This window comes from Pteropus medius, unplaced genomic scaffold, assembly GCF_902729225.1.
Source record: "Pteropus medius unplaced genomic scaffold, Ma_sr-lr_union100, whole genome shotgun sequence".
Lineage (NCBI taxonomy): Eukaryota > Metazoa > Chordata > Mammalia > Chiroptera > Pteropodidae > Pteropus > Pteropus medius.
Window position 1 is genome coordinate 470,410 of NW_024347852.1, and position 10,189 is coordinate 480,598.

Here is a 10,189-nt window from a genome sequence, read left to right on the forward strand (position 1 = left end):
CTGCCGTTAATGTAGATAACTTGGAAGACGACTGAGTAAAAAGCAGGTTCCAGAAGACTCACGTGGGATGCGTCTGGACTCAGAGACAAGCAAGACGGAACGATAACGTTTAGGCGTCGGGGGACACACACACACACTCAAGGCAGACTCCTCCGGTGCTGGCAGCAGCAGAGGAGCGTGTGGGGAACCTGTCGGAGGTCACGTTCTGGGTTATAGTCCAGAATACACATAAGCGTCCAGTCATCCGTCACCATCCCTAAGGGGGTCGGTAGCTTTCACAGTACCTGGGCCTTAGGTGTTCCCAGCATTCCTCACAGTTACCTGGGGCTAGCTGGAGGGTTCTGCTCGTGTTCATCAGTGGAAAAAGTGACGCTGGGGGCGGATTTGCATCAGGTGACGTCCAGACACCGGCCCGACATTCTTCCTTTAGCCCCAGCTCCATGGGCGTGAGTGGCGCGAAGCCCTTCGGCGGGGCACAGTCTGCCCTTCAGCCTCCCTCCACCTGTGCCCTGCTAAGCCATGTTTTGGCTAAGGGGTGCCAGAAGCTGGTTCCTGGAGATTTATGGTCCAGTTTCCCAGAGTCACAGGCATTCCGTTGGACTGTCCTTGAGCTCTCGAGGGCAGGTGTCGCATCCCAGCAGAAGCCACAGAAGGCGGGGAATGAACGAGAGGAAGGGGACCCCCACAACCCCGGTGGCTTCTCCTAAAGCTCCTCTTCCTAGCGCAGTGGCCCCTGGTGCAGTGCGTGAGCCTTGATGGCATGTGCAACCCAGTCTGACCCCTGCACCTGGGGACGAGAGACGGGGCCGCGAGGCCCTTAGAAAGTACAGAGTCGTTTGTGTTTCAGCTGCACCTATTCGATCAACATCCACTTTTGAAGTCCCCGCTGTGTACCAGATCCTGATGTGGCATTTGTCCCCAGGGAGGTCACTGGCAGGGGCCACACAATCGATAAAGAAAAAAATTTCTCGAGCTTTCATTTCCAGTGTATATAATATACCTGTTATTTTCCATATTAAACAGTAAAGCTTAACTGCTTTCTCCTAGTTGAATTTTTAAAAATAAAAACAAGTCAGAGTTCTAGCATTTTCCCACACCCCGAGGAATTGTGGGCCCCCCCCCCACTTTGAAGAACATAAGCGATCACAGTAAACCAGGACGATGGCCCAGCGGGCTTCCTGGGGGCGTCGGGCCCCAGGATCAGAGCCGGGGCAGGTGGGGCGGGAGCCCCCGGGGGAGGCGGCTGCGTTGTAACTGTGCTTTCCCCTTCCCAGGAGGAAACAGATGTGCTTCCTTGCCAGCCCCGACAAATGGCCTCCACTCACGTTCCTCTCCGTTAATTAAAGGTGAATCTCTCCTCAGTGAGCTGGTATTGCGTTTCTTCTCCTTGGTTAGGGGTAAGATAGCGATTGGCTTTATGGTGATGGCTTTTCTTTTGATCTCAAAGAAACCCTCACACTGCGGCCTCCCTTTGAGAAAGGAGGGCCTGCCCTCCACAGCGTCCCAACCGCTCTGACCCCACACCAGGACCCTGGCACCTCTGGTCTAACGAGAATCAGGACAGAGCCACACCATTCACCCAGGTTCCGCACACACCCGACGATGACTTCTGTCCCAGGCTAACCAGAAAGGCCATGGGTGCTGAGAGAGCCCCCCAGAGCCAGCCGTGCAGTGAGTGTCCCCCACCGGGCCCGGGGGTTCTGGAAGTGGGAAGGAGGGACAGGAGGGCTCAATGGGAAGGGGGCCCCTGTCTAGAGGTCAGGCCAGAGACGAGGGCCTCCATGAGTCTGTCCTCTGCCATCTGCGCCCTTCCCCCATTCGGGTCTGGACCCCTGACTTCCGCCCGGGGCCCTGGGCATCCCCCGGGCAGGCTCTGCCCACTCTGAGACTCGGTGAAAGTTTTGATACCGAGCCCTTGGGGACTTTGGACCAACTCAGAGAAAAGAGTATACGTAAGGCACTAGCCCTGTCCCTCGCACACTGTATGGCCACCGTCACCGTTAGCTGCCTGGATGGGCCGCGGAGGGCCCTGGCTCTTTCAGACTGGGCCTAAACCCCATTAGGTCTGTCACTGTGGTTCTAGAAGCAGACCAGTTGGGTGGGGTTTCCTCCCTAAAGAGTGTTCATCCTGAAGGATTGACTTTTCTAGAAACTGCTTCATAAAACCAGACTCCCAAAATCAACTGAAGCAAACGAACTTGATTGGGTGGGAAGCCCAGGCCTTCCCCACACCTGCCCCACCCCCCAGTTTTCACTGCGTGTCCTGTATCTGCGACCCGGAAGCCTAGGAAACCCAAACGAATCCAAACCCTCTTCCTGCCCCGTCGTACCCTAACCCGTACCCTAAACTTAACCCTAACATCAGTCTCTTCAGCGTTATCAGCCATGACTGGGAGGGCTACTTATTTCTACCAAAGCAGTTCCCAAGTGACTCATAATCTGACCCAAAACAACCTCCACCCTGCGGCCTCCCTGCGCCCTGCCCCCAGGGCTCCGTCTTGGTCCCTCATGGCAGATCCACCTGGCGGCAACCGAACCGTAGCCCAGTGGTGCGCGGCCAGTGTGGTTTCGCCTCCCCTTGCCCGGAAACGCCATGTCTGGAGATACTTGTGTTTGTCACACTTTGAGGGGCAAGTGCCACTGGCATCTAGTGGGTAGAGGCTGGTGACGCTGCTCGACATCCTACCGTCCACCGGGGCCCCCACAGAGACACCTCAAATAGCAGTGGCGCTGAGGCAGAGCGCCCCCTCCCTGCCCTGTCCCCGGTCCCCAAGCCTGAGCTTGTTGCCGCTCATACAGAGCTTGAGAACAGGCCTGAACGGGGCTGTGGGACCAAGCACAGGTTCTGCCACCTCTTAGCTGGTGATTCTGGGCTTCAGTGTTCTCTGGTGTAAAATGGGGACCACCGAGCCCTCCTTGTCAGCGTCGTTCCTGGAGGAAACGAAGGGGAACACACGAGGCGTCTGGCACGTGGGCCTGAGCTGTACCCATGTTCTGTCGGTAGCAAGAGACGGGTCGGGCCCTTTCCACATCCGTGTCGTTTCTACTGCTTTTCTCTGTGTGGGGCGTGGCCATGGTGCTGTAGAGCTCTGGGGACTCTGGGCGGGGGACACCTGCTGATGCCCATTGTGGGACCCCAGGCACCGGCCTTGCCCTCTGCCAGTCAGGGCCCCTCCCTCACAGGTGTCTGGGGTTAGAGAATTTGGGGGCCAGCTACAGCCGCTGCTGCCGTGAGCGAGGTCGTAACCCAGTGGCACTCGCTTCCCATGTCACCGTGCGTGAAGCAGGCGGAGTCTGATGGGAAGGCCCGCCTGCTCTGAGGCCTTGGCAAGTCCTGGCCAAGTCCCCTGCCCGCCCTGGCCATCTCTGAGCCCGAGTTTCCTTTGCCACATGCAGTGTGGCGAGGCCCCCAGTGACAGCCTCAGCGCTGCGGCCACTGGGGATCGTCCCTCGCTGCGCTGCTGCTGTTCGCTGCCCCGTGCCCGTCGCTCGCTCTCCGTCTCTGAGCTCGGTCCAGCGCATAGATTGCGTTTCCTTCTCGGCCACGGCCTCCCCGCCCCGTCGTGTGTCTTCTGACTCACTCGCATGCTGCCCTCCATCAAACCACATCCCTCCCTGGGTTACTGTTTGGATTTTCCCGTTCTGCTGCCGTTGAAAATCTGCCACCCTCAGCCTTTCCTCCTCACCCGGCCCCCCAACACCCCCCAAATGGCCCTGCACCCCTACCCGCTTCAGGGGACCCGCCACACGCCCCCTTGGCTAGGGCCCCCGAAGCCGTGGGACCCCTGCCGCCCCATGTGGGACTCCTTATAACCGAATCATCCTGTTCTCATTGCCTGCCCCCCGCCCCTCAGGAGAAAAGTGCCCCAGAGACGGGGCTGGCAAAGGCCGAGGGCAGAGGCAGAAGCTCCTGGGTCATTTCTCTGAGGTTCCCTGACTCATGAGGCTGAGCTGAGTGCCACAGTGACTCCTCACACAGGGCTGCGGAGGGCCAGGGCAAGCCTGGGCCACTCCTCATGCAGGGCAGGGTCCGGGGATTCCCACTGAGGTCCCCTTGGCAGCTCCACGGTGGCAGCAGTAGCATTTCCTGAGGAACAGCTTCTAGTACTCACCCAGGTGCTGGTCACGGGGCCTGACCTGGATTCACTACCTAATCCTCCCAACATCGTGACGACCCCCACTTGACAGCTGCAGACCGGGGCCACAGAGGGGTGGCCGCTGCCCAGAGTCCCTGGGCGGGCAGGCACCAGGCTCAGGACCCAGGCAGACTGGCCCAGAGCCCTGCCTCTGACCTCTGTGCCGCCCACGTCACGGAGGGGGAGACTGAGGCTCAGAGCAGCCATGCGGGAGGGGAGTGGAGCCAGCAAAGGCCCTTCAGGGCACAGCAACCGCTGACACAGACCGTCACGGGGACCATGCAGCCCCAAGGCCAGAGACCCCTTTCCCCCTGCCCGAGAGCTCAGGAGGCAGAGAGCACGCAGGAGAGGGCAGACACAGAAACCCCACGACCAGGGGCTCGAGACGGGCCAGGGGGAGCCCCCACCCTCACAGTTACCTATGCATTTATTTCTGGCTGTCATCTGACCGTCCCAGAACTATTTAGGGGCAAGAGGAAGAAAATAGACTGATTTGCTTCCTCCTGGCTACACCCCCGGCCTCAACTGGAGCCTGAGCCGGCAACCCAGGAGAGTACTTTCATTTCTCGGCAGCCGATTGATTTCCCAAGGGGAGGGGAGGGCGGGGCTCGTCTGGTTTAAGAGCAAAGAGAAGGGCGCCCGCAGGCAGACGAGTGAGAGCACGAGGGGAGAGGTGGTGCTGGCTTCAGCGGAGCGACAGCGACAGGGACCCACAGACCAGAGACCGGGAGACAGACAGGTGGGGAGAGGAGAAACGAGCAGGGAGGAGGGGAGACAGAGCGGGGAGAGAAGAGAGACAGGGAGGCGGGGATGAGAGAGGCGTGCGGGTCGGGGCAGGAGAGCAGAGGAAAGCACAGGACAGACTGGGGACCAGGGGACACACATTCAGACAGAGTGGTGGCCAGAGGGGTGAGGGCTGAGGTGGGGTCTGGGCAGCCCCACGGGGAGTCAGGCTGGGATGGGACCTGTCACAGTGGCCCTTGCTTCCCCTCCAACCCAGACACCATCTCCCAGCAAGAGCCATGGCCTCACTGGGTAAGTGAGCAGGGGAGGGGGCGCCGGGCAGGGGCGGGGTGGTGAAGAGCCACGTATCCATGGACGCTGTGCTCCCCCCAGCCTGGCGCCTCCTCGCCCTGGTCCCCATCCTCATCCTGGAGGCGTCCCTGGAATGGAAGATGGCCTACAGCAAGGACCCCTTTCAGAGGTGCATGCAGGATCCTGACTACGAGCAGCTGCTCAATGTCGTGACCTTGGGTCTCAATCGGACCTCGAAGCCCCAGCAAGTGATCGTGGTTGGCGCCGGTGTGGCAGGGCTGGTGGCTGCCAAGGTGCTCAGCAATGCCGGCCACAAGGTGGGAAGCATGGCTGGCTGTCTGCAGGTGGAGGGACCTAGCCTGTCCCATCGGGGGGTGGGGGGTGGGGGGGGGAGGCTGGAAACCCCGGAGGGTGCGTTAGTCTGTACGTCTGCACGGAGAGCTTCGACTCTTCCCCGCCCCACTTCCTCTCATCCTAGAGGGAAATTCCTGGAAACTTCCAGCCTTCTGGGGGCAGCTGCCTTACTCTGCCCCAGGGGAAGTGCTCCCTGAGGTCTAACCACTCTCCCTCTCACTGAAATCATAGAATGAGAGAGGGCCAGGCCAGGGGCTTCTGTGCGCATGGGGCATTTCCCCCCTCCCCGAGCTGGGAAGTCCCTCTGTCATCTGGCCTGCGGCCTTCCTGCTGCAGTTTGGAAATCGTCCCATGCCCGTGCTTGCTGTGATGTTCTGTCCCCCGCCCCCAGCCCTCCCACCTCCCCTCGTCGAGTCTAGGTCTGCGCTGCTGTGGGGTGGAAGGTGGGGGGCTGGCACAGGGTGGAGATGGGGACCAGTGGGAGGAGCTGATGCTCCCCCCTCCCTCAGGTTACCATCTTGGAGGCAGACAACAGGATTGGGGGCCGCATCCTCACTTACCGGGACCAGAAGACGGGCTGGACTGGGGAGCTGGGAGCCATGCGCATGCCCAGCTCGCATAGGTGAGGACTTACCTGGCGCCAGGTGGGCCCCTGTTCTGCGCCCAGTCTTAGCCGGATCCACAACTCAGTCCCCCTGTGCCAGCCAGGACTCCACCTCTGTCCCCAAACCTATCCGCCCCAATCAGGCTGGGTCGAGACCCAGACTCCAACTTGGTCCTTCTGGTTCCAGCCCCAGCCCTGCCCCCCCAGCTCTGGTCCCTTCCCATCCTAAGCCCCCATCCAACCTGGTGAAAGCCAACTGCCATTCCAAACCCAATCCTACACCGGTCCTGCCCTCAGCCTGCCAGCTGTTCTCAAATCTAGCCCCATTCCAACCTCACGCCATCCCCAAACCTGTCCCCAGCTGCCTTACCCACTCCTTTCCCTCCTCCAAGCCCCGTGGGGAGAAGGGTCCCCTACGCCTCCCGCCAGACCCTCACCAGCCTCGCACACTCCCTCAGGATCCTCCATGAGCTCTGCAAGACCCTGGGACTCAACCTGACCAAATTCACCCAGTACGACGAGAACACGTGGACGGAAGTGAGCAACGTGAAGCTGCGGAACTACGTGGTAGAGAGGATGCCAGAGAAGCTGGGCTACAAACTGCACTCCACGGAGAAGGGCCACGCGCCGGAGGAAATCTACCAGATGGCTCTGAACAAGGTAGGCGCGCCCGCCAGTCCTGCCGCCTGGCCTCCCGCCCCGGCCTCCCTCCCCGGCCTGCACACTGCTCTGTCCTGTGACCCCTCATCTTCCCCCTGGGCCATCACCCAGCCGCCTCCCTGGACTGGCTTCCCTTCTCCCTCTCATGCCTCTGATCTCCCATCGCTGGCCCGTCCGCCTTCAGTTTCCTGGTAAACTCCGCAGACCCCCAAAGCTCCACGAGCCTTCGGTCTTTGATCCGCTTCTCATCCACACTGTCCCAGACCACCTCACCTTGCCGTTGCCTTGGCTTAAACTTGGATCTGCAGGCGGACATCTCCCAAACCCACCTCCCGAGGCCCACGCCTACATCCGTCTCCCCGTGGCCACCCCGAGGGCCCTCCGCCTCCCACTGAGCTCGTAGCTTCCCCTAAATCCACCCATACGCCTCCCGGTCCCCCACCTCGCAATGGCCCCATGCCCTCCAGTCACAAGGTAGACCCCGGTGCCATTCTTACGCCCTACCGCCCTCCCCATCATGTCCCACGATGAATCCTTCCTGTCTGACCCTCTCGCACCGTTCCCACCTCTGTCCCCGCGGCCCCGGCCACAATTCAGGCCCCGTCCTCTCCCCTGGACCTTCACTCTGCCCCTCTCCTCTTTGTAGGCCTGCTACCCGCTGTGGCTCCCCAGTGCCTCAGCCTCAGGTGCAAGTCCTGAGCTGTCTGGTCTCTTCCACCCCCAGCCCCCAGCAGTCATGCCATGTCCAGGCTGACGAGTGGCAGAAGGGACTCTGTTTCTGTCTGTGCCCACAATGATCTAGGTGACAAACAATTACTGGACACCAGAAGGACACCGCACTGAGACAGACACAATCCCTGCCTGTGCAGAGCTCACAGCCTAGGACAGAGAGATGCAGGCAAAGTAGCCCCTAACCAGGAGGAGCTAGGCAGTGTCGGGGCGGGGCGGGACTGAGGGGCACTAACCGCTGGGGAAGACTTCCCAGAACGGCGGCATCTGAGTGGCAGTGGAGGGCAAGGCTGAGGGCGCAGCATGGGTAAAGGCCTGGCAGCTAGAATGAGAGCGGCTGACGGTCACGGGCAGGAGCAGGGAGAGGAGCCAGGCTTGGACCTCAGGCTGGACCTCAGGCCGGACCTCAGTGTCCTGCCCCCGCCGCTCAGCTCAGCACTGTCTGCTTGATCCACTGCAGGCCCTCAAGGATTTCAAGACGCTGGGCTGCACCAAGGCAATGAAGAAGTTTGAAAGGCACACACTCCTGGTGAGTGGGGGCCTCTGTGTCGCAGGCGGAAAAACCAGAACGAGGAGGGTGCTTTGGCCCGGGAGTCAGCGAGCAGGACCTGGGACCCCCAAGGCCTGACATGGCCCCTCTGCCTGACCCTGGGGTGGGACACGCCCCCTCTCTGGTCTTCAGTTCTTATCTGTTACGAGAGGGGACCAGATCGCTAAGGCCTGGGGAACCGTACTGAGCTCAGAGCCGTGGTCGTGTCACGGAACGGGGAAGGGCTCCAAGCGAGAGTGGGGATGGAGCTGGCAGGTGCAGCCTGCATGGGCCCTGACCTGGGCCCGCGGCCGTCCCCCAGGGATACCTCCTTGGGGAGGGGGACCTGAGCCAGCCTGCCACGCAGCTCCTGGGAGATGTGATGTCCGAGGACGGCTTCTTCTATCTCAGCTTTGCCGAGGCCCTACGGGCCCACAGCTGCCTCAGCGACCGGCTCCGGTGAGGGGCGGGGCCTGAGGGAAGAGGCGGGGCCTGCGGGGGCCAATGGGGCGAGCGCGAGTGGGCGGGGCTGGCAAGAAAGGCGCGGCTTGTAGCGAGAAGGGGCCAAAGCGGCAGCAAGACCCGGAGCTAGGGTCCTGCCACGCTCGGCCCCGCACCCCAGGTCGTCCGGTAGGCACTAAGTAAGAAAGGCTCCAGGAGAAGAGCGTGTCCGAGAAGAGGCGAGGTTCCTGGGTCACACAGGCCTCTACGCCCCGTCCCAGGGGGACGTCAAGGAGAGGAGGGGGCAGGGGGTAGATGAATGGGCGGTGTTTGCGGGGAGCGGGCAAGTGCCAATTAAGGACCAGTAACTGAGCATCCGGGGCCTGCGAGAAGCACTGGGATTAGAGGGAACTGGGCAGGTGAAAACTAGAGCAGGTGCCAGGGAGTGCCGCCGCAGGTGGCGGGGCGGGGGGTTGGGGGCGGAGCGGCGGAAAGGGTCAGGGCCTGAGAGCCCTGGTCACGCTCCCGCCCCGCCCGCAGGTACAGCCGCATCGTGGGCGGCTGGGATCTGCTGCCGCGAGCGCTGCTGAGCTCGCTGTCGGGGCCCCTGATGTTGTGCGCGCCGGTCAAGGCGATGACGCAGGATACGCGGCAGGTGCACGTGCACATAGGGACCTCGCTGCCAGACAAGAGTCTGAAGACGTTGACCGCCGACGTGGTGCTGCTGACGGCGAGCGGGCCCGCGCTGCAGCGCATGAAATTCTCGCCGCCGCTGCCGCGGAAGCTGCAGGAGGCTCTGCGTAGGCTGCACTACGTGCCGGCCACCAAAGTGTTCCTGAGCTTCCGCCGACCCTTCTGGCACGAGGAGCACATCGAGGGCGGCCACTCGAACACCGACCGCCCGTCGCGGATGATATTCTACCCGCCGCCGGGCGAAGGCGCGCTGCTGCTGGCCTCGTACACGTGGTCGGACGCGTCGGCCCCTTTTGCAGGCCTGAGTCGGGAAGACACGCTGCGCTTGGCCCTCGACGACGTGGCGGCGCTGCACGGGCCGATTGTGTACCGGCTCTGGGACGGCAGCGGCGTCGTCAAGCGCTGGGCTGAGGACCCGCACAGCCAGGGCGGCTTCGTCGTACAGCCGCCATTCTGGCAAGAGGACGAAGACAAGGAGTTCAAATGGGCGGGTCCCTTCGGTCGCCTCTACTTCGCCGGGGAGCACACGGCCTACCCGCATGGCTGGGTGGAGACGGCCGTCAAGTCGGCGCTGCGCGCCGCGGTGCTGATCAACAATCAGGTCCACTGCCAGGAGAGGCGTGTGCGCGCGGCGTAGGCACCTGTGCCCAGCCGGCCCCGTGCAAACCCAAAAGCGGGAGGCCACCCACCCTCCAGCTCTACACGTGCCTGCTCTGCACACGACCCACCAGAGGACCCAGTATTAAAGTATTTTCGGAAAAAGCCGTGGTCCCGCGCCCTCGCTGGCCCAGTCCTTCCCTAGTTCGTTTGGAGCAGAGCCATCACCTCTTGGTAGAAGGCGGCGTGCCTAGCCAGAAGCCTGAGAAGCTGCCCTGCTTCTGCCAGGGCCCCGGGCTCCACTGCACGAGGACTGTCGCTGCTTTGTACCCCTGACTGGTTAACGGTGATCAGTGCCCCCCTCCCCCATGATCACGACACAGACGGGCCCAATGAAAGTAACAGACAGCC

At 62.0% G+C, this 10,189-nt stretch overlaps 1 protein-coding gene across 5 annotated transcripts in view; it reads left to right on the forward strand.

Annotated features, from left to right (window-relative positions):
- Window positions 1–10,189, forward strand: part of IL4I1 (interleukin 4 induced 1) — a 31,146-nt gene extending 20,957 nt beyond the window's left edge. Inside the window, exons 1-9 of one of the 5 annotated variants that reach the window (XM_039878601.1) lie at window positions 153–264; window positions 1,275–1,346; window positions 1,448–1,671; window positions 5,253–5,488; window positions 6,035–6,147; window positions 6,588–6,789; window positions 7,979–8,047; window positions 8,370–8,506; window positions 9,029–10,189. In XM_039878601.1, coding sequence (XP_039734535.1) covers window positions 1,635–1,671; window positions 5,253–5,488; window positions 6,035–6,147; window positions 6,588–6,789; window positions 7,979–8,047; window positions 8,370–8,506; window positions 9,029–9,818 — 1,584 coding nt within the window. In that variant the 5' untranslated portion in view covers window positions 153–264; window positions 1,275–1,346; window positions 1,448–1,634 and the 3' untranslated portion in view covers window positions 9,819–10,189. Of the gene's footprint in view, window positions 1–152; window positions 265–1,274; window positions 1,347–1,447; window positions 1,672–4,749; window positions 4,876–5,136; window positions 5,172–5,252; window positions 5,489–6,034; window positions 6,148–6,587; window positions 6,790–7,978; window positions 8,048–8,369; window positions 8,507–9,028 lie in introns of those variants that run through there. The other 4 variants (XM_039878603.1, XM_039878604.1, XM_039878600.1 and 1 more) reach the window with 4 other exon arrangements.